This window comes from Cyprinodon tularosa, unplaced genomic scaffold (genome assembly GCF_016077235.1).
Source record: "Cyprinodon tularosa strain WSP-4 unplaced genomic scaffold, ASM1607723v1 ctg642, whole genome shotgun sequence".
NCBI classification, from domain to species: Eukaryota; Metazoa; Chordata; class Actinopteri; order Cyprinodontiformes; family Cyprinodontidae; genus Cyprinodon; species Cyprinodon tularosa.
The window spans coordinates 375,681-399,502 of record NW_024039388.1 but is presented as its reverse complement, the minus strand read 5'-3'; the positions used below and the strand labels follow the sequence as shown (position 1 = coordinate 399,502).

The 23,822-nt window shown below is 40.9% G+C and overlaps 1 protein-coding gene across 1 annotated transcript; it reads left to right on the top strand.

Moving 5' to 3' along the window:
- Positions 1-421: 421 nt before the first annotated feature.
- LOC119798942 (stereocilin) lies at positions 422-22,310 on the top strand. The gene is made up of 30 exons (XM_038308612.1): positions 422-560; positions 880-1,035; positions 1,116-2,234; positions 4,633-4,657; positions 4,736-5,294; positions 5,694-6,590; positions 6,664-6,726; positions 6,803-6,928; positions 7,065-7,231; positions 7,312-7,498; positions 8,200-8,315; positions 10,887-11,019; positions 11,138-11,323; positions 13,827-13,865; positions 13,946-14,119; positions 14,342-14,491; positions 16,234-16,292; positions 16,385-16,508; positions 16,619-16,701; positions 16,778-16,913; positions 17,308-17,510; positions 17,964-18,054; positions 18,153-18,324; positions 18,405-18,574; positions 19,251-19,406; positions 19,736-19,878; positions 20,022-20,170; positions 20,372-20,469; positions 21,709-21,856; positions 21,978-22,310. Exons 2-30 carry the CDS (start codon positions 936-938, stop codon positions 22,064-22,066), a joined length of 5,862 nt encoding a protein of 1,953 aa, XP_038164540.1. The 5' UTR covers positions 422-560; positions 880-935; the 3' UTR covers positions 22,067-22,310.
- Positions 22,311-23,822: the final 1,512 nt, after the last annotated feature.

The following is a 23,822-nucleotide window of genomic DNA, read 5'->3' as shown; positions in this document are numbered from 1 at the left end:
AGCCATGCTGACCCAGCCCCTTTGGTAAGACTACACCTGCAAAAAAAAAACACTGTCACCTGATGAGTCCCTGCTCAATAGGGGATCAGTCAGCGGGAGACACTGGGCAGTTCAAAAACAGGATAGATATCCTGGGTGTGATTAATATGATCCAGATTTTCACCTTGTTTACACATATAGCTGCGAGCTGTGACCTTCCCACGACATCAATCTGCAGACGGCCAAATAAACTCCCTAATCAGTTGTTTTAGACGCCATGTGTATTTTGAGCTGTAAAATGTTTGTTAGAAAAAACCAAAAATAGTTTATCTCCCATTTAAGGCCTCAAATAAACTGAAGCTGCAGGAACTAAACTAAACTGCAGTGCACCTCACACAGCTAAGATAAGAGGCCAGTAGTAGTCACTGGTGGGAGGGGTGCCTGTGAAAGCTAGAGAAAGTCAGAGCGGTAGTGAAATAGAGACCCACTTAGGAGGAGGGCAGCGCACCGTGTGATGGCTACAAGAAGTATAGAAGGATGCTGAAAATCAATTAAAGAAAAAAAATGGATTCTAACTACTGGTAAGTTCAAAAAGTCTATTTGCTATATCTATTTATAGAATAAAATAACTGCATATATATCTAAAATATGTTTAGTCTTTTATGCAACATCCCTCTCTTTCAATGAGCATTAAGTTACAATACCAGATTATAGTTAATATATTTTATTCACCCTTTATGTATGCTTAGTAGCCTGGAGTGTTAAGTGGCGAGGTGATATAGAACCCAGTCATTAAGCTTTAATATCTCCACAGTGCTGTAATGTCTTTTTCCCCTCATTTAGACATAACAAAAACTAACACTGAATGCAAATTAAACAAAACTTTTGCTAAATTAACAGGGACAAAAAATAAGAAAAATGTGACACCAATTCTTCGCTGCACATGCTGACATGAGATGACGATGGTGAAACAAAGGTCAGGAATGGCCGCTTTTAAATTCGCAAGCATCATAGTTTGCATTGTTTTGCTTGGACATGGGATCCGTGAGAGTACAGGTGAGATTAATGACAAAGTAATTATCATGTTGCTACTCTGTGTGTGTAGCTCAAGTTGTGTCCTTTTATTACTGTTTTAGCGAGTACTAAAGAGGACCACAGGGATGATCCCCTGAAAGGGATCATCTCAAAGTGGAAAAAAGAAGCTGGTGTGCCATCCCAACCTGAAACAAACAAGGATCAGTCTCTGCCCACTTGGGTCAGAGGTATTGTTGGAGGCTTAAAAACCCTTTTTCCCACCAAGAACCTGCCTTCATTAAACAAGCCAATAGACAGACACCGTCTCTCTGGATTCCTCTACAACATTTCTCTGTATCTGCAAGAGATGGGTGCTGAGCTGGAAGATGTGCCCCCAGAGCAGGAAGAGGAACAGCTCTGGGAGAAGGTACTGCATTTCTTTCTCCAGTCTGAAGGCAATGCAGCCCTGAACCAGTGGAATGGCCGTGTACCACCCAGACCCAGCATTAAGATGCAGGACTGGTTTTTATCCCTCAGAGGGAGTCCGCACTGGGACTGGCTGCTTGGGCTCCTGCAGAGCCTCATCACTCTGTCAGAGCGTCAGCCCCACAGACCAATCCTGACTTTCTTATCTCAAAACTGGCGCACACTGAGTGCTGTGCTGGAAGCTGCATTTCAGGCTCTTATCAGTGGGACTTATGGCCAGGCCAGTGCAGGTCTGCAGGGATTCATCTGTGCTCTAAAGGGACGTAGCGATTGCACCTTCAGTGTTAGCTGGCTTCAGCAGCTGCTGCAATTTCTTGAGACACGCAACTGGAAGCCTGTGGTCAGTTTACACCCAGCAGGGGAACCTGCAGGACATGGCAATGGTCCGAGTGCATTTGGACGTTTTAAGCCCTTCAGCGTGCCCCCTGAGGCCATAAGGCAGGGAGGCTTTTCAGCAAATACATCAGAAGAAAGCACAATGGAAATAGAGGACGAGTCCGACTCCATGCAAAGCTTCCTGCTACAAGTTTTGTCTCGTTCAGGCGCGGGAGATCGAAGCGGGCAGCAGGCTGAGAAAAACCTGGCTCTTGTGCAGAGTTTGGATGGGTTGAGGCGAGGCCTTCTGCACAGGGTGGGAAGTTCTGTCTATGGTAACCTGAGAAAGAAGGTGTCACGAGTTACCATGGCATTACTTGATGATGTGAGCAGCCTGGTGGAAGTGCCGCAACCCAACTTTCAGGGCCGATGCACCGTTGGTGAGTATGATCGATGCACTTCAAACTACAAACCCGGCAAGCACACATTCGAGAGATTGCACAAAATGTTAAAATAGATACTCATCTATCTATTGGTGAAGACTTTCATTTTAGTAATAAATAACAACTTCATAAAGTGATTGTTTTATGTCTGGAGGTCACAACACTGGATGAAAACCCTGCTTTATCTTGTCATCGTGCACACTATAGCAGCCATGAGACAATTTGGCAATAATATTGATACAAGCATTTTATCTATCAGGATAACGTAAACTATAATTAGTAATGTTTGGAATATCCAATAAACTGAAAGTATTACTGAAATTAAAGTGTTTTCTGTCAGAAGCATTTCCACTGCTGATTAATTTGAAGCATCAATAAACATCAATGAATTTAAAGAAAATGAGAGAAATGCAAAAAGTTTGTGCAATGGGGCAGTGCTATATCACTCACATCTTTTCTAGTGAAGAGAAACCCTTTTGATCCTGAGTTTTATTTTAGTAGCGTTATTTGCCTTTGAATAGGTGCACTAAATGACATAATTAAAAAAAACAACAACAAACGAACAGCAAAATCAGCCCAGTCTTTAAATAAATCCTAGAAACATTTCTGTAATTATTGCAGGTACATCGTTAGATATTTTGATAGACCTTTATGTCCATATCTCCTTTCCCTTCATGAGACACTATCTACATGTTATTTATGAGTGGAATAAAAAAAGCCTTCTTTGTTCATAAACATAAATGTTTGGGTGAGACTTTAACTGGAACTTGTCAGTCTTGGTTTTCCATTTGTTGTCCTCTCCTGCCCTCTTGTGTCCTCTTTCCCTAGCTCTGTTTTCTGCTCTGTCCTCACCTGTTTTCAATCCTCTCGTTAGCCCTCTCTTTGTCTCTGTCCCCTTTAAAAGCCTCCCTCTTCAGTTCTTGTTTGCTGGATCCCCGTCAAACGTCTGTCTGTTTACCTCGTCTCTCCCTGGCTCCTAGAGTTTGGTTTCCCCTGATGTCTCCTTGGTTCTGGTTCGTTGTTATTTATGTTGGATCTTTGATTCCTGCCTCCGTACCTGTAAACCTCATTAAACCCACCAAAATTCACCTCTGCCAACTTGCCTCTGCTTTTGGGTCCTCAACCCAACATCAAACCCTGACAGAATTGTGTGATTTGGTCTGAGGAGAACACGATTTAGCCCTTTTGTGACCCAAACTGGAGGTGGCTGTGGGTGAGAACCAAAGAATACAAATATGTAGACCATCACCGCAGGCATCTTACATCATATTACATTAAAAATAAAGTTGTAAAAATGAGAAGAAATTGTTCATTAGACAAACATTCAATCTTCCATCATGTTCCTTTCAGGCTCCAACCAGGAGTCCTGTACAAAACCCGTAGAATGACCTGAAGAGAAGAGAAAGCCGAACCCATGACTCTCCATGACATAATGAGACTCGAGAGAGAGATACTTCTTCAAGCTTGCGAAATGTTAGAAAACAAATAATTGCTGTTTGTCCTTGTGCTGTAGGTATAAGTATGAGCAGTACTCGAGTTGAGGGGGGATGGTCTCCCCCTTCTTAAAAAAATCTTAGAAATAATCCCACTCCCTAAATACATCCCCTGTGACATTTTATGACTGAATGTGTAGAATTTCTACTATATATTAACAGCAATGGCAATAATATTGCCCTTTCAATAGTTGTTGAGCTGTGGACTGACGAGTAGCCTGAGCAAAATAAATAAAATCGAGGTAGTGGCCTACATGACTATGAAGCTGATCCCAGTGGGAAATCTGTCCTCTGCATTTGTCCCTAACTATGTACAGTAGGGGCAGTGATTGCCATGCCAGTCCAGGAACTGCTGCGGTTCTACTGTAAAGTGCCTTGGTCAAGGTCAATGACCGGTGTACCTGACATGTAACAACCATACTATGCATATTGCTTTAGGTTAATAGACTATATTAATTAGGCTATGTATGCTTCCAAAAAAAAAATCAACCATCCTCCCTTTTTTTGTACAACTAAACAACTGATTATGATTAATCCTGCTTTGGTAATTATAAATATTTTTAATAATGTTGCATTTTTTACTCGGAGGTGACTTCAGGAAGTAATGAAAGCATTTCAGCAGACCTTAATTAGTCTGCCTCATGTTGAGTCTGAAAGGTCCAGCAGAGAAAGTGACACTGCTTTCAAATCTTTATCTCATTCAGCCACAGCAAGCCCCGTTTGTTGACTCAGCAAAGCCCTTTATCCTTACATTGATGTCAGTAACATTATATCCTGGGCTTTGTTAGCTGAGCTAAGCTGTAGCATCAGTCATAGTAGCACTGCAGGAGTCCCCAGCTGCTTTTTATGCCACGCATTAACTTCCATTTTCAAATATTTGCCTTTGATTTTTCTTTTTTAAGGGAACTTAAGACAGCTGATCTTATGGTAAGTATATTTGAGTGAAGTGACAAAGAGTTTAAAAATTGGCATACTATAATAACTGTTTTGCTCATGGCTTTTCAGGGGGATAAGACATAATGTGATTTGGAACACTCAGGCATTGGGGGTCAGCTCTCAGGGTCTCCCAAGCTCCCTTCCGTTTCTTTCCTGCCCCTCCACCCAGGGAGAGAAATTACAGTCACCACGACCTGCAGCTCAGTCATCTTCAAAAAAGGCTCCCTCTTCACAGAGCTCCTTTAAACAGAAACAATCCCCTAAACCCTCAGCTGCAGGTGCCAGACAGTTCACAGAGAGAAACAGCAAACAGAAGGAGATTGAGTTCTTCGCTTCCACAGAAATTCTGGAGGCAGCGTGTAATGAGTCCATCCCTGGCTTGACAGGCGTCTCTAACTTCACCGTTTTCCTGTACTGCAAACTATTTGAAGGGGAGAACGGGTCGGGCAATCCTGCTGCAACTCATTTAGAACTTGACCTGCATGCGACCTGCTTGGATGCAGCCTGGTACCTCTCTGCTGCTGAGCAAGACTTCTTTTGGGTCCATGTTTGCACTGAGTTCTTTGCCCATGAATTCAACAACACGGTGTGTTCCAACTCTTCTTTCTGGCTGCAGAAAGCACAGCAGGTAAAGGATACATTTTTAATGAGGGAAACTTTTGCTTGAGAGTTTAAAAGTTGGCACAATGCTTACAGAAAAAAAAATGTCTCTAAGCAAACTAAAAGTTTTACAATTGTGTGAATGTGTGAATTGTAAAAGTAAACACATTTTTTCCCTATTCAAACTTACTAATCGTTTATTTATTAGTATAAGGTTTTTAGAGAAAAGTAAGATCCTAAATTTCAAGGTTCATTTTGACAGCATAAATTCAATTAAAGGTTACCAACAGCATAGCCGGGTCTTAAAAAATGTAAAAGGTTTATGTGACCAGAATTAAAGTCATTGCATTTTCAAAAAAACCCATAAATGGATAAATTATTTGTTTGCACCTAAATTTTTTGCCAACCTCCATGCCTCTGTCTGCAGGCTGCAGCATCACAGGACTTCCATTTCTTTAACCAGACAAGCATTGAGGACCTCTGTGTGCAGCTGTCAGGAGATCCAAAAGTGACTCCAGAGCTTAGTGAGGACTGTCTTGCCCAGCTGGGTGGCAGGTTACTCAGTGCTGATGCTTTCAGAAACTGTTTCCTTCCCAACAACTCGTTCCTGATCTCAGCTCTGTGTGGCTCAGGGTCCGCTGGTTCCCAGCAGGCCCTAGAAGAAGGCAGCTGGGTAGCAGCATACTGCTCCAAAATAGGCAACCTAACTTTATATGAAGCTGCCTTAGAAGACAGTGAGCCCTGTCAGTACACGGAATGGACCCTGGATGATTTCACCAACTTCACCCTGCTGGAATTCTGTGGACAAACTCAGGGAATTAGAGAGCACATGTGTTTAAACTCTACAGTCTTCCAGCAGCTGGTAGAACTGACACCACAGTTTATAGATGTCTGTGCAGATCTGCGAGCACAGCAAGAAAGCAATAAATGCCTCCTGCAAAGGATTTTTGACATGCTTCCAGCACGGTATGAGTTTGACACCTCCCAGCTGTGTGTGGAGCCAGCACCGATGCTGATGGACCTGATGCACAAGATAAGTGTGTGTGTGATGGACGTCGGGGAGCGAGAGGGGTTCTTTGTGGCACTGGGGTATGTGCTGCGTATCCTGGATTTTGTGGTGGGTCTCTCTTCAGGGTTGGATGAGGGGGAGCGAGAGGCAAGACAGGGTCTGGGCCAGGCCATCCTTCTCTCCAGTCTCCTTGACAACTCGTCCTGGGCCACCCTGCAACCAGAGGCCTCCACGAGCGTGCTTCACACTGTGGGAGTGTTCCTGCGCAGAGAGCAGAATGCCACTGTGAAGGAGGACCTGCTGAGCTGCTTCAGTGTAAGATGTTTTCTCTTTTTCTGCCTCCCACATTAACAAACAGGCTGTAACCTTTGCTCTACTGTGGCTTCAGCCCGTCCTCTGGGACCTCATCCAGCAAAATGGTAACTCCTCCGCTCTCAGAGTTCTGTTGCAGGTAAGGTGTTCTTCACCACTATATTTGTATCTCACAGAACTGCTAGGCTCACTGAACTTCCATTTCATTTAATCAGGAGTATCTCCAGATGCCAAAAGACAGCATTCGTTCTGTGGTGATGTCTGCTGAGAAAGAGGCTGTGAAGAGATTTATCTCACATATGCATCAAAGTTGGGACCAGCTTCAAGTTGAAACCAGCCAGGTTGGCTCTGCAGGAATGTTCACAGCACCGATTCTTCACTGTTCTTGTTGTTCTCATGAGAGATACTATTGATGACAATCAAAAGCGGAGTTTATTGGCCTCAGATTTTCTCATCTGTTTTATTTTTCCCTTTCAGGCCTCTCAGCAAGAGTTGCAGGCCATGGAAACCATGACTGCTGCTTTCATACACAAGTTCCCCAGAGTGACCCCGGAGCTCTTTGTGGACCTTTCTCAGTTCATCCCCTTCATGTCCGTTTCCGACATAATGAACTTCCCGGCCTCCTTGATCGTCAACGACAGTGTGTGAGTTACCAGCAGAGGATTTAATGTTTCATTTAAAGGCAACTCTGTTCTCAAACGGCCCTCCTGTTGATGCCCCTCAGCCTGACAGCCATTCGTGACCACAGCTCCGAGATGAAGCCCCTGCAGAAGAAGGCTTTTGTGAAACGACTCCTGCAGTCGAATGTGGTGGGCGACGTGCCCACGTGGCATCCGCACTTTCTCAGCTCCATCCTCCCGCTTCTGCCTTACCTCCCAGTCCATCTTTTTCAGCAGCTCACGTCACAACAGGTGAGGAAGCTTTTAAGGAAAACTTCCAGGTCTCTGCTGAATAAGGAAGAACAATAAAAATTGGGAAAGGAAGACTTTGTGAATGCTAAAGAAAATATACAATAATAGAAACGTGTTTAGAGGATCTACGGTAATTAAATATGTACCACGTCTCTATAGAGCAATGTTTATAAAATTTGGACTTCTATTATTTCTACATGCATATTATTAATAATTTAGCTATATTATATTCTGATTTTATTTAATAATGTTTTTTTCTTGATTTTAAATGCTCCTTTCTTACTTTTTATATATTGAGATTGATTTTTCTTTTATTCGCGTTTTTGTTGTACATAAGTTTTTCTATTTAGTTATTTTACTTGTTTTATTGCTTTTTTTCTATTTCATTTCCATTACATTACATTATTGTTATTTTTAACAATACAAGAACCGAATAGTAGACACATATAGAGTTTATTTACACTAAAGCTATTGGACCCAATTATCTAACTGCAAGAATCAGAATTTTTTAAGTGATACTGAATTTTAGAGCTGAAAGTAAAGATAGGCAACAGAAATATTCAATCCAGCAAAATCACTTTTCACGGCTAATTAATTCCCACTAAATTCAGTATTTTCTCTATTTTCAACTTTTTACCTTTTTTATTTTTTAAGGAGGCTTCTTATGATTAGTTTAAACATGTTGCTGATTATATCCTCAGCTCTCTCCTCTGGTGGAGTTGATAAGCAACAGCAGTCTGGATGGTGTGAGGGGCCGCCATGTTCTACGGACCCTGTTTAGTAAGAGAAAGAACCTGACTGGTGACAACCTGCTGAGGTGGGATAGATTTTTTTTAAAGTTTATGTTTTCCTGTTTGGCTCATCTAAGGACTTTTAAAGATGCTTCTGGAGGTCTGCTCCCCCATGTTATACAGATTTATTGTCATGTGAAACATTTAGGACACTAAACAACATTGTTTTTATTTTCTACTATAATATTTGGACATATAAATATTTTATATTAGTTTTTATATATAATATGTATTCAAATACAATAGACAAAAAAAGTTTAAAAAAAAGTTTAATTCTTTTGTGATATTTGATATTTAGGAATAATTGTGGACACTCTTACATTTATTGCCATGTGAAATGGCTAAAGTTATGCACAAGATTGTAGCAGCTTAATAATACGTAAAGGGATTCAAAGAGTCCTCAATAGAAAACCGTCTACAAAGCTAGTAAATTCAAAACAGCTGCCAACAGGCTCAGATCTAGCAAACTATGCAAGTTCACCAAACAATCCTTTGTCATCATTGGCCTACAGTAGGCTCTTTCTACTGTTGCTATGGATGTGCATGTTGGTATGATACAAAGGACACTGCAGAAGTTTACTTTTCTATAAGAAAGAAACAAAATGAAGGCCAAACTATAATTTTCCAGAGGACATGGACAAAAACCATCCATTTTTCATCACGCTTTATCCCAAGCATAGTGGCAAGGAATGCTGGTGCCTATCTAAAACTGTCTATGGGCGAGAGATGGGGTACACCCTGGGCAGGTCGCCAGTCCATCGCAGGGGACGAAAACCAGGACTTTGTTAACATGTTTCTTGTATTGTAATTTTCCATGGCGGTGCTTCAAGGCAGCGGCCAAGAGCAGCTCCTCTCGACAATTTCACAAAATTTCATAAGATATATACACTCACCGGCCACTTTATTAGGTACCCCATGCTAGTAACGGGTTGGACCCCCTTTTGCCTTCAGAACTGCCTCAATTCTTCGTGACATAGATTCAACAAGGTGCTGGAAGCATTCCTCAGGGAGTTTGGTCCATATTGACATGATGGCATCACACAGTTGCCGCAGATTTGTCGGCTGCACATCCATGATGCGAATCTCCCGTTCCACCACATCCCAAAGATGCTCTATTGGATTGAGATCTGGTGACTGTGGAGGCCATTTGAGTACAGTGAACTCATTGTCATGTTCAAGAAACCAGTCTGAGATGATTCCAGCTTTATGACATGGCGCATTATCCTGCTGAAAGTAGCCATCAGAAGTTGGGTACATTGTGGTCATAAAGGGATGGACATGGTCAGCAACAATACTCAGGTAGGCTGTGGCGTTGCAACGATGCTCAATTGGTACCAAGGGGCCCAAAGAGTGCCAAGAAAATATTCCCCACACCATGACACCACCACCACCAGCCTGAACCGTTGATACAAGGCAGGATGGATCCATGCTTTCATGTTGTAGACGCCAAATTCTGACCCTACCATCCGAATGTCGCAGCAGAAATCGAGACTCATCAGACCAGGAAACGTTTTTCCAATCTTCTTTTGTCCAATTTCGATGAGCTTGTGCAAATTGTAGCCTCAGTTTCCTGTTCTTAGCTGAAAGGAGTGGCACCCGGTGTGGTCTTCTGCTGCTGTAGCCCATCTGCCTCAAAGTTCAACGTACTGTACGTGCAGAGATGCTCTTCTGCCCACCTTGGTTGTAACTGGTGGTTATTTGACTCGCTGTTGCCCTTCTATCAGCTCGAACCAGTCTGGCCATTCTCCTCTGACCTCTGGCATCAACAAGGCATTTCCGCCCACAGAACTGCCGCTCACTGGATGTTTTTTCTTTTTCGGACCATTCTCTGTAAACCCTAGAGATGGTTGTGCGTGAAAATCCCAGTAGATCAGCAGTTTCTGAAATACTCAGACCAGCCCTTCTGGCACCAACAATCATGCCACGTTCAAAGTCATTCAAATCACCTTTCTTCCCCATACTGATGCTCGGTTTGAACTGCAGGAGATTGTCTTGACCATGTCTACATGCCTAAATGCACTGAGTTGCCGCCATGTGATTGGCTGCTTAGAAATTAAGTGTTAACGAGCAGTTGGACAGGTGTACCTAATAAAGTGACCGGTGAGTGTAGGTTTGGCATAAACTAATCACACCCCACTTAGGACAAGCGTGTAAGAAAATGGATGGATGGATAAACTAATCACAAATTTCTAGGAAATCAGCCTTATGGAGCTTGTCTTACTAAGCATGTAGATGGGAGTTTAATATATGGAGATGCTCTGCTGCAGCAGGATGTGACCAGGTCACCATATTAACATCATTAATTCTGAGACTATCGGGGAAAATACCTACACTGGATCAGAACCAAACAGATCTATGGTTTTGTTGTTCAAGCACAACTACATAAATTATTGTACAGAAATGAAAAATAAGAGTAGACATCTTTATATGAAGACTTCAATGCTGTAAATTCAATCGTATTTCCTATCTTTTTTTCATTATGCACTTTATTGTCTATATCATTAAATGCTTTGAAACCTGTTAAAACCCATTTTTATAAGATTCGTTTGAAGCTACTGCTGAAGAGAAACAAGGTCATGAAAGAAGTATTTTTCCAGATTAGGAGGTCTGGTGTGCTACTTGGATCCAGCAGAGCTGGGTATAAATCTCCAAGACCCAGCTGTGTCCTCTGCTCTTTGGCAGCAGTTGTCTCAGTGCATTTCCAAGGGGTTGATCAGTGCCAGCGGCAGGGTGAGAGACATTCAGCCAGCTATTTCAACCTCTAGCAGCATCAACTAGAGTGTGTTTTTATGTGAAGTTATAAGATGCTTGACTGACTCGGTTTAACTGTGTTTCATGGACACTACAGCTGTCATCCTGGTTGATCCCAGCAGTATCAACCAGCCTGAACATTAGCAGCATGACTTCTGCTGAGCTGTCTGCACTCAGCGGTTTGCTTCCCCAGTTAGGAGCCTCCTTCCTGCTGTCGCTCCCATCGCAACGTCTGCTGGAGATCTTATCAAAGCCAGGAATTCCCAGATATTCACCAGCTCAGGTCAGCAGGGAGGGAACTCTTCTTCACACTTTTAGCTTCGCATTTGTCTGTTCTGCTTTCATGATTTTTTGTTTCTCCTCTAGTTCATTTGGTATATAAAATTGAAGTAAATATATAAAAGAAAAGTTATCAGAGAGCTTTCATATCTTTTCTTAAAGATTCCCTGAGGAACACATATGAATGCTTTGTTTCCTCCAAAATCTGACTGATTTTGATAGCCTGATAAAGCAGACTAAATGTGAGATTAAATGTGTAATTTAGTCTGGCCCTGATAAATGGGACATCGGAAGATTGTTGATGAGAACAACCCGTTGTTTTTCAAACCATGTCAGTGCCTATTAGCCAACGCTCTGACCAATGAGCACGACTGTGACGTAGTAAGCGTGACAGAAAGCTGGTGGGGAAGAGTAAACAAACAGCATGTGAAACGGCTTTTGGTAAAAAGGCGAATAAGTCCTTCTTAAAAATGAATTAGCGTAGAGCCTCTTCCTGCACACATTTCAACGAAAACTCCAAATCTAATCCTTCCTAAACTGATTCCTAAGCTGAGTCAAACAAGAACTGTTCAATAGTTGTTACCATCTTCCTTGTTGTGCTTTCTCCAGCGTCATGCAGCTTTGTCGTCATGCCCTTAAAACCCCGCCTGCTTTGCATCCAAAAATTCAAAACACATCTCTGCGTTGTGATTGGCCCACCAGGTCTAGGGCCTGGGGCATTGATCGAGGCTAGACCACTGCAAAACATAGGCATACCAAGAAACCTGTGGATACCCTTAATAGGCTTTATGATAAAATGGGCTCGATAAAAAAAAACTTTGTTTAGTATTTGTGGAAAGAAAAAAATGTCAATTAGAGACTGACATTTTTTTGGGAATCCCACGGGTCACGGGATTCCCGTGGGATTCCCGTGGGATGGGAGTCAGTATTAGTAATGATCACGTGATTGGGACGGTACAGGATTAAACATTAACGGGAGCAGACGGGAGCGGGAGCAAACCAATAGTAACTTAAAAAAAACGAGGATCGATGCCAAAAATAAAATAAAATAGAAAGAAAAAAATCCAGTACTGGCGCCGCCGTTTTATAGTTTTTTTCCTTGAAGCCTACACTGTAATGCGAGTCAAAAAAACTACACGACCCAAAAACCAACAGTGCTTCCGCTCTGAGTTTTTCACCCGCACTCAAAAACAACAAGAATGGGAGTGGTGCGGGAGCGGGAGTCATTCTGAATGGGAGCGGGATGGGAGTGGGAGTAATTTCACCAGGAGTGGGACGGAACAGGATTTAGATTTCTACTCTGGCCCGGGATCGGGACGGGACACAATTTTTTTCTGTGGGAGTGGGACGGGAGAGGAGTGAAAATCCACTCCCGTGTCAGTCTCTAATGTCAATGGTGAAAATGTCATGTATCATGTGTGCATGGAGAGTTTCTGGATATTCTCTATGCATAATCTTCTTGGTTGATTTTAAACTGTCCCAGACAGAGATTGGCTCATCCCAAGAATACACCACCTCAAAACAAGCTCAGTGGGTTTTATGCAGTCCAGTACAGTGAGGAATGTTCAGAATGTTTCACTTGAGGAAATAAACAGCATTTACATAAACAGATCCAGCACAGAGGAGCTAGCTCTTTTGGTACAGATTTAAAGGCTCACCCATATCTTAAGGACACAGGGCACTCACTTAAGCACAGCAATGTTATGTTGGCCCCATGTAGGACCCCACCAGGTTACTGTTACTGAAAAAAATGTGCTTTTCTTTTCTTAGATGATGTAAGATTAAAATATTGATGGCTTTTTAGAGAAAGGTGTTCTGCTTAAATCATGTAATCTTTTGGTCTGCATGCTAAATCCAAAGTGTGCACTGCAAAAATATAAATCTAAAGATTTTTTTTCTTAAAATAAGTCTGTTTTTTAATTATTGAGAAGGGAAGTGAGACACGTTACCAGTGGAACAACTGTAAGACAGCTTACTTTTAAATTTAAGAAAAAGCAATTGCTTTGTCTTATTTCAAGTGCATATTATCTAATTATCGTATCCTAATCCCAATTAGGATCCTAATCCTATCCTAATAGTAAAAATAGTAATTCCATGGGCAAATCATCTTACTTACCTACTCAAACTATTGGTAAATACACTTAATTTAAGAAGTTTTTACTTATTTTAGACCGTTTTTGCAGTGTGGAAAAAGGCTAACACCACACATAACCAAAAACACCCATCATCCACAGATCAGAATGTTTTTCATTAGAAGGAACAAGGAAGGTGGTTATATTTGGTAAAAGAACAAGATGAGCATTTAGTGTTTGTGTGTGACAATGGCCGAAAGTTCAGACCTAAATCCAAGACTTAATCTTAATAAAGATCACACATTTATTCAATATAAAAAAACATAAAAAAAATTTTATACTTTGAAATGGAATTACATTGCTTTAAATCTGAGTAAGGTATTATACTATAAATACATTTAAATTTTAATAGGTGTCATTTATTTTGTTTTTCAGGCATTTCAGGTTTTATCCAAGATCACAAAAGACAGTAATGTAAGTGATAATGTTCAAAGCATTTGTACTGACATTCAGCCATCTGCGATCTCAGCACAGTGTCCATCTCCTCCTGCCAGCTTACTGTGGAAAACCTGTGCCGCCTGAAGCCGTTACTCTCTGGTCTCTTCCCTGCTGTGCTCAGAAACCTCCATTGGTCTGATTTCAGTGAGGAGCACTGTCCGTGCTGGAGAACACTCCAAACTGATCTTAAGCCTGGACACAGAGCCATGTTATTCAATGCCATGCAGGAGGTGATGGTACTTTTTTCCCTTAAAACACCACTTCTCAGTTTCTTCTCCTACTAGTGCTTTGCTGAGGACTCTATGTTATGTGGCATGATTTCTAGAAGTACAGCATTTTTTAAATTTTTTATTCCAGTGCCAAAGCCATGCAAAGAAAGCGGCTAATTGAGATGAGATGACGTCTCAACAGTAGCAATAATAGTTTTTTCTTCTTTGGTTGTTTGCTGGCAGGCTCTCCTTAAAGACTCTAGGAACTTCACTCAGCAGGCAAACTGTCTGCTTCCCTTTGTCCCTCTGAGAAAGCTGATACAGGCCATGAATGGTGGGACCATTTGGAGAGGCATCAGCGCATACAGAGACATACAGTGGTCTCCTCAGCAGGTACACACTCTCCTATAATCTGCCGACTGTGTGCAGCCTCACATTTCTTTGAAACAACAAGAGTGGATAAAAAAGAAAATCTTCCTAGGCTGGATTCCTGCTCTCTTTAATCTGCAACCCATTGGATATGCTTCAGATGAGCCTTTCAGGATATTAATCCTCCGTTCACATCAGCTGCCATCAAGCTAATTACTTTGGATGTAGTACAATAGTGTGCTGGAGTGTGGCATAAATTAATAATGGCTGCCTTAAAGGGATTTTTATCACAGCCAGGAATGTATGAGCCTGTTTTCACCACCTGTTCTCAGACTAACAAGACCTGAATTAATTTAATAAAGATTACCCTTTTCACATGTGCTGAAATGTACGCCACACTTTTGATGAATAATATACCGTGCTCATACTGAAAGGAATCTTTAACAGTCAGATGTTTCAGGGATTTCACACTTAGTGGGTGATATCCTGACCTTTGATCAGTGGACCAGATCATTATCATCTTCCTTATTGGACTCTGGTTGTCTGGTCCACATGTGTTTGTGGGTCTTTAGAGGAGTCGTTTCTTTTTTTTGTGTGTTTTTACGGCACAAGTGGCTAATTTTTTTATGCCCAGTAGGCTGACAGGAAAGGGGGTACGAGAGAGGGGGAGAGACATGCAGGAAAGGACCACAGGATTCGAACCTGGGTTGCCTGCGTTGAGGACTAAGACCTACATACCGGTACATGGGTTGTGTGCGCTAACCACTGCGGCAACCAAAGCGTGCTCCCCTTGGGGCGTTTTATCATACCTGGGTTGCTTTGTTTCAGTGTATGTGAGACTATGTTTGAAATTCCTAATTTATCCAAGGTATGTTTCATAGACTTAGCTCTGACTGCTACACAGTCAGTGGCAATACCCACAGAAAGGTGGCCTAATCCCTATTGTTAGGTTTCCTGCCGCCCAATGCAGAAGAGTTTAAGTACTTAGAAGTGTTCACCAGAGATGGTAGGCTGGGGGATTAAAACAGAGATTGATCAGGAAATAATGCAGACATTGCTTTGGTCTACTGAGATGAAGAAAGAGAGGAACCAAAAAACAAACAAAAAAAATGCACTTAATTTTTACTCTGCATTTTGACCGTCGTCTAGACTGGTAAGATATGGATCATGACCCTAAGGATGAGATCTCAAATAAAAAATAAGCTTCCTCTGGGTAGATGGCCTCAGCCTTAGAGATAGGCAGAGGCAATGGTAAGCACATTATGGGGCAAAATTTTGAAATTGCACGCTAAAGATCCCTCCTCTCTCTGGAGTAAATATGTGTGCTACAGTGCCCTATACAGTGGTGAGGGCACCTTATTTTTTTTTCCTTTCCTGCCCTTCAAAAAGTCTGATCATGCCAATGGGAAGATGGACTTAGACAGAAGGCCCATAGCAGAGCTGCTGCTTTTCCGCATCTTCTTCTGGAAGAAAACCTTTTGGGATGACCCAGAATTTACTGGAGAGACAATACTTTATAGTCTTTCTGGACAATAAATTTGGGATTACCTTGAAGAAGAGAATAAAGACACTAAGATTATGTCTACGATCCCTTCCTGTTGTTTTGCAACCCAAACAAACAGGTGGAAGAAACACAAAAACATATATTGTACATGAAATCCTAATCTTTGTGTCTCTTTTCTTTTACATTGTATAATTATTTGGTTTTTTTCACTCACATATGAACAGTAATTAACAATAGATTAAATAGTGTCTTTTATTTGCAGACTCAGTTTTTGTTTAGACAGATCCATGAATTCAAAAACGTCACTATCAAGATGGTGAAGTAAGTCTGACCTGCAGCATAAACACTCCAAACGTTGACTTTCAGTGCAGACACACAGTTATAATCAACAATGACCTCTCTGCTGCCAACAGAAATCTGGGTCATATTGCCGCTGGAATGAGTTGTGACTTTCTAAAGCGTTGGATCAACCACACAGATTTTACTGAGTTACTTAAATTTGTGAGTGAACTGCCTGGAGGTCCAAGACCTGCTCTGGTAAGAGATAAACCTCTTCCACAATGCCATGGAAGGCAATGTTCAAAGCGAATGCACAAACAGTTCAGAGTTAATGGCTGTTTTTTTTGTTTTGTTTTTTGCATTATCAGCAAAAGTGCATTGTGGACGAACTGCGGAAACAACCTGAACTGGAACTCAGTTTTCTGAGTTCTGGGTTTGCAGCAACCTTACCGTAAGTAAACTATGTATTTTAACCTGGAAATAGGATATTTCTCCCATAATTTTGAACCCTTTTGTCTCTTCTCCAGAGTGACAATGGTAGACAACTTCTCTAATACGTCTATCAGAGGAATCCTGAGCCACATTCAGCTTGAATTTCTTGATTTCCTGAGATTGCCTCACTATAAGCAGACAAATTTAGCTGAGAAGGCCTTATCTGAGCTGGTAAGGTGTCTATGTAAACTTCATAAGTACTTTAGTTACTGCAAGATGTGAGAATTATTGCAAACTGCAGTATGCTTCAGGCAAAGAAACCAGATGGTGGTGTAATTCTTATCACTAATTGGTGAGATAGGAAAATAAAAAATCTGTGGTAAAGTAACTGAAGAGGTAAAATGCTCTCATGATAATAATAAAAGCCAACTTAGAAAAGTTTTTCTTGGTAAGACATCAGGGTGAGTCATGGGGAGCTGTGATGTGATGGTCTAAAAATAGTAATTCAAGAAACAGAAGGAGAAAGAGAGTTAGAAGCAGTTTCTTCCTCTCAACAGCTTTTAACTCAGGTAGAATAAAACATTGTGAACTTGAGTTAATCCAGGATGTCTGTTCTGTCCCAAAGGACTCTTCCCTGGCTGAGGAGAAGATTGATGGGGCTGTTCTGGATGTCCTGGGGCCACTGTTGCCTTTCTTGGACAGAGACAGTCTGGCTCTGGTGGACAGAGGAGCACTGGCTCTGCGGCTGGAAGAGATGAGGAGTTTCTGTCTTCCCAAAGAAGCCCTCAGAGACATTAGTGACCTTCTGACTCGGACAGACCTGCTAGGGTAAAACATTATCTGCAATAGATTCTGGTTTCTCTGAGGAGAACATTTGTTAACTGCACATACAGAACCTTGGACAAGTATTCCTGTTTAACTTCTTGGTTAAAGCCACAAACTTTAATCAATTGTATTGGGGACCAGAACTGTACATATGCATGCAACACTTTTCAGTTTGTATTGAATAAAAGCAAGGATCCACGTATTAATTCAACCTGGGTTCTTTCTCCAGACTGCATGTTCTCCCTTATATGTGTGGCTTCTCCAGATTCCTTTCTCACTCCAAAAAACATGATCGCTAGATTCACTAAATTGCCAGTGAGTGTGAGTATGTGTGTGTTTTTTTTTTTCCTGTGAGAGACTGGGTGACCTTTCCTGTCTGCAGTTTTCATTTCTAATGTATGCTCATGTATGGATATTGTTTTGATAAAATAATAATAACCATAATATGTTTGCCAGAGATCCATCCAAATGGCAAGTTGGGGATATTGAGCATCTGGGCAGGTTGGTCTTTGGTCTCTCAACAAAACAGATTGACTCAATTCCCTTGGTAAGATAATCAAATAAAAGGATCTTTATAAATCAGAATGTAAATAAGATTAATTCTTTCTGTGAGTATATGACCTTGTTTTTTTTTTTTTTTAACAGACAGTGTTAAATCAGAGCACAGTGGAGCAGGTTCTTGTGAGTCAAAAGTTTTGGGAGAAGAGTCTGGTCGGTGGAATCTGTATGAGTCGGTGTGTGGACCAACAGTACCACAGAAAGCAAACCTGGAGCCTAATTCGAGGAATTGTCAAAGCACGGAGCAGAAGGGCAAAAGGTTCCACACATTCTCTAGATAAGCCCAATAAAGTACATTATAGAATCAGATTTACAATAAAACTTTTGTGATCTTATCAGTGCCAGCTCCCAGCTGTGCAGACATCAGAGGAACATTCCCTTCAGCTTGGACCCCCACCCAGCTCCGCCGTATGTCCGTAGATCAGCTGAGGGATTGTGTGGAAGTTTTTGGTCAGGATCCGTCTCTGAGCTCCAAGCAGCGATGTGCGCTGTGGGGGAAACTCAGGCAGGTCAGAAAAACCTACCAAACATCAGACCATAAAGCATTAACAGCACTTTGTAAGGGTTTAATCTGCAAGAAGTTTGCCCTCATCGTTTCTCCTACGACATGTTGAATTCGGTATGTTCTGTAGGGCTGATAACACAGACGCTAGCTCGCATCTCTTTAAGAGATCTCCAGAGGCTGCAGCCAATCTTTGACTGCAGCACAACACCATCCCTCCCTAATGTATATAAAATCACTAAAACACACAGCTAATCAAGATTTACCACATAATACCAGTAAAAACATATTGTAATAGTCTCTAGTACATTTTAACATGCCATTTCACAGCCACACATTCAATGTATTATTATAATGCTTTATAATAGATCAGCAAAAAGTGTGAAACAGATATAAAGTCAAATTAAAAGCATAAATAGTTTTTAAACCTGTAGGGTAGTGTGCATTTGTAAAAGCCATCCTGGGTAGCTGTTGTTTCTTTTAGAGTCTGTCTCTACCAGCTCCTTAATCACCCTTTGTAAAAAATAAGTCAGATAGGATATAAACCATCTTTAAACCTGATTTTTCAAATCTTGCTACAGACCCCCCATTATTTTGATAATGTTATCTTTTTGCAGCTGTTGTCAAGCTTTAGCCGAAATGTTCTGACATTCTTTGGATGCATTGTGCTTCTTTCAATACAGTCCTTCAGTCCGGTGAGGGAGCTGAGAGTGGATCAGGTGTTAGCTCTTGGATCAGTGGTCACAGAAATGGGGGACAGAGAGCTGCAGGATGCCAGTCTTACTGATCTCGGTGTGCTGGCACATCTGGGCACACTGACGAACTGGGCTCCTCGAAAGGTATGATCCTGTATCCAGATGTAAAACTTAATAAAAGCGTAAAGGTATAGTGTAGGATTTTGGCGAATTTTTGAAAAGACCCGCCCTCTCTACATAAAAAAAAAAAAAAAAATGCACATGCACAACCCTGCACCTGCTCCTGGGAGGGAAAGCATATTAAACGTGTGCGAGAGCTTGCATGAGCCAATTTCTCCTTGTTCACGCTGTGTTTAAAATAAGCTTACCACCTAAAAGAAGATTTACAATTTTTACACTATGTCAAATATCCGCCACTATACCTTTGATTCAGTGATAGTTATTAAATGCTCAGATATGTTTACCTTTCTCAGATGAGAGCAGTGGTTTTAAGTGTGATGCGGAGGAGCAGACTAAAAGTGGAGCATTTAACGGTTGTTGATTTGGCAACGCTGGGCCATCTAATCTGTGGTCTGCAAGCCTCGGAGATCAAACGCCTGAGCCCATACAACCTCAGGTCAGTCTTAGAAATACATCTATGTCATATAAATACGTAATCTGCTTTGGGGAGGATGAACAAAGACTTTCAAACCTCAGTCAGGGATCTTGCATTTACTCAAAAGGAGATAATGTGTGTAATATTTTCCTCTCAACCTGCAGTGTAGCTGTTATGTTCCTGCGGGAAATGACCCTGCCGTGTACAGAGCAGCAGATGGAGGCGCTCACAAACTGCCTGGCCAGAGCAGAGGCCTTTGGTCCTGTCAGTGCTTGGGGGCCTGAGATTTTCACTGAAATCGGGACACTTGCAGGTACAGTGGAGCATAGAATCCCTCAGGGTGCAAACTTTCTGTGCACAAACTTTTCAAATTCGTTTATTTTCAAAGAGCAAGAGGGGTTACAGCTGGAAATGGCAGCTCTTGGAAGGATAGGTCCAATTAAAACGATCCCAGAGGCTTAAAGTAAAGGAGGAACATCATTCACCTGACTACAGTGTTTGTGCCTGTTTCCAGCGGGTCTGCCTGATATAGTGCTGTCAGCTCTGCTGCGAGAACAAATGGAGGGAATCACCCCCGAAGCTGTGGCACTGATGTCTCCGAAAAAAATTGCAGTGAGTTACAATTGTTATTAAAAAGCTGTTTGTGCAATGAAACTGCAATATCAAAGCTGGCTAACAGGGATGTTATGGTGGGAGCAGCAAAAGTTAACTTAACCTTTAAAAGCTGCAAACTTGGAGTAAAGATACAGCAAGGGTCACAGTTTATGAATTTCCCAAATGATTATTTCTACATTTATAAAAAAGAGTAAATAAATTCCTCAAATCATTCTCAAACATTGACTGATAATGTTTATAACTATTTTAAAATCTATAAAAAATATATACTTCAAGCATTAATTCAAATTCATTTATAGCTGATTATTTTTATTTATCAATTTATCTAATGATTTTACAGACCTTCATTGATGACGGGGTCTATTTAATGAGCAACCATGAGGGGATAAAATAATTTATGATATACTTGAAAAAAAGGGATTATTTGAAAAAAGTCAAATATACTTAAGTATCAAATATACTTATCATTAAGGCCTGCATTTCAGAATTTATTTTTGTAATGGTCTGATGTAATATTCTGATCCTCAATGTCATATTTATAGAGGTTGTAAACAGAGAAACTTTATTATCAATAAGAATTAAGGTCTGAAAGCATTAATTTCTCTTTGTTTACTTTATATAATGTGTTTTACTAAGGGAATCAAGATGCTTAAATTGATCAATTTTCTTTAATGTTCTAATTTATAGTGATGAATCAATTTATTGATGGACCATCTGCTCTGTTCTCTCCTCTGGATTCATGACTTAAATTGTACAACATATGTTCAGATACAAATATTGTGATCAGTCCAGCAGGGAGAAGCAGACCGGACCAATGACTTGCATTTAGCCACAGTTCCCATCTCTTCACACATATACACTACAGGACACTACAGGATTTTAAAAGATAGGTAAAAAAAATCATTTAAACTAATTAAAATGAAACTAAAACGCATGGATTGATATGACAACCTTTAACCCTCCCAGCAGCTCTGTCCCTTCTCATCCTCAGCCCTACAGCTCAGTGGAAAAGTCTTTGTGCCTTTATGTAATGAATATTTAGATCTTGTTTCAGATTTAATTTTCATAAGTTCTGTTTTCCAACAATCAAAATGGTTTATTTTTTTATATCATTTTTTATATAACCCCCCCCAAAGGTTCCTTTGAAAAGGGTGAAATAAGGCTAGTTGAAATTTAGCCTTTCAGGATGATATATCTCGCCCACAATTTCACAACGTTCTTTGTTTTGTGTCACAGGTGGTGTTCAGTGCAGAACAGTTATCATGGCTGAGTGTGGAGCAGGCGTGGGCCGTGACAGAGGAGCAGTGGGCAGAGCTGGACGCGGAGCAGAGGCATGCTGTTGACCTGGCACGGTATGAAGGAGACGTCCTGATGGAGCTCAGAGGTATGTGTGTTGTTTTTTTTTTTTTAGAAAAGTGTGGCGAGCATTCTTCTGGTAATTATTTTGTTTGTGTCAAATCAGCATGAGCTCAGTTGTGATGAATTCTACTACTTCTTTCCTGCAGGACGAAACTCTGCTTCATCAGCTCTGAACACAAAGAGCTTCACTTTATGCTCACTGGCTTTGGGCTTTTTGTCACCACAGCTAATTTAAACAATGAAACAAAATTTGATCCTAACAATGACTTCTGCTGGTATTGTATTTGTACTGCAAATAAATATCTTTAAATTCTCCCCTGTTCATTTTATTGGAATCTGAATTTACAGAGATCTTTAATGTGCTTTGCAGCTTCATATTAATCACTTTTATAAGCATTATTAGCTTAGTAGGCTCTAAATAACAGTGTGTGTCCCTGTGCAATGTTTATTGAACAATAAAAAAGGAGGGTGTCAATGAATAATGTTTATTTGACCGAGAAACAGGCTTTCTAACATTTATGCAACATAACCAGGGTTATAAACCTGAGGAGATTTTATTGCATGCAGGGAACCAAACTATGGAAAAATGAGAACAGAAATGGAATCAGCAATCTGTAAAAGACCTTTAATATCTTGCACCAGTTATTGATAATGTTTGTAGACTCCTGTAGGGACTTCACATGAAATGTAACTGCTCTTGATCTCAAACAATTCTGAAAAAGTAATGTTTTGCTCTATTTAAACTTACTATCTATACATCAATTAACCAAAGGACTCATCATCTCTCTTCAGATTAAAGATTGGACAAGTTGTGGTGTTTTTAGCGGACAGCAATACAAAAGCCAATCTTCTCTAACGGTCTATAAGCAAGTGATGAACTTACCACTAACCACCGCACTAAAGTTTAGGCTTCCACTTCACACAGCGCCACTAATGGACCAACTGCTTCAAATGCAGAAAAAATTAACATATGTTCAATGCAAAAATACTTATAGGTAAAGGTAAATTTAAAGGTTCCAAATTCTGCTGCATTTGAAAATAGAAATTATTAATGAGCATGCTTTTGCTGTTTGTGAAGCAGATTAGACTCACAACATCCACCAATAATCTCCTGATTCAGCCCTCTTCTAAACGAGGCTTTCGGCTTTCCATACCCTCGCCTTCTCAAAGGCTGGACCTCAAAAACCCACAACCATGAAAAGTCGGTGTTCGTAATGATGGAACAACCTTAATTATAAACAAACAAGTACACCCAGTAGCCTAGTAGCCAATTAGCCTGAGCAGATACCTCATCTATCTGCTACTTACAAAAGTAATTAAATTTAACACAAGCACACAATCAGAATTACTGCAGATATCCTGTTATGAAAAGACTATGCTTATATGCTGATGTGTTTGCAGGCTACCAGGCTAAGCAGTCCAACACAGTAAAGTTATTCCCAGGTTTTAAAGGTCTGTAATGGACAGCTGGTATGGATGTACTCTTCAATTTAAGGTTTGTGAAGAAGCCAGCTTTATTAGAGCCAATGTTGTGAAAGTAATCTTCTTTAAAATGCTCAGTAAACAGATGTGAAATCCATCCTCTGAGTCTTCATAGGCACAGATGAAGGCAGTAAAAAATAATTTTGCCTTGTTGATGCAGCCAATAACAGAGGAGCTGCTTTGTTTAGCTCTTAGCATAGCATGTCTTTTTGGACGCTCTCTCTGTGTTGGTGAGCAGAGAGATAGTGCCTGCTAGAGGGCGCGCTTAGTTAGGGGAGGAGTGACTTCATTAAGGGCAGGACTTTCGAAACAGCATTTTGAGCACACATTAGCTAAGAGGCGGAGTTAGGTAGAGAGAGGTAAATGTTTTGTTTTTTTCCATTTGTGAACCTCATACACAGGCTTCAGGACACACGTGACTTTCAAAATGTTTATAAAGAGAATTTTGCATAATATGGGACCTTTAATGTTGCAACTCAAGAGGTTTTAGATTACATCCCGAACCTTCT

Excerpts from the sequence above, each read along its gene's own strand:
- LOC119798942 (XM_038308612.1), top strand. The coding sequence starts at position 936 with ATGACGATGGTGAAACAAAGGTCAGGAATGGCCGCTTTTAAATTCGCA. Across the intron at positions 18,055-18,152 it reads AGATTGACTCAATTCCCTTG|ACAGTGTTAAATCAGAGCAC; the intron begins GTAAGATAATCA and ends TTTTTTTAACAG. Across the intron at positions 18,325-18,404 it reads ACGGAGCAGAAGGGCAAAAG|TGCCAGCTCCCAGCTGTGCA; the intron begins GTTCCACACATT and ends TGATCTTATCAG.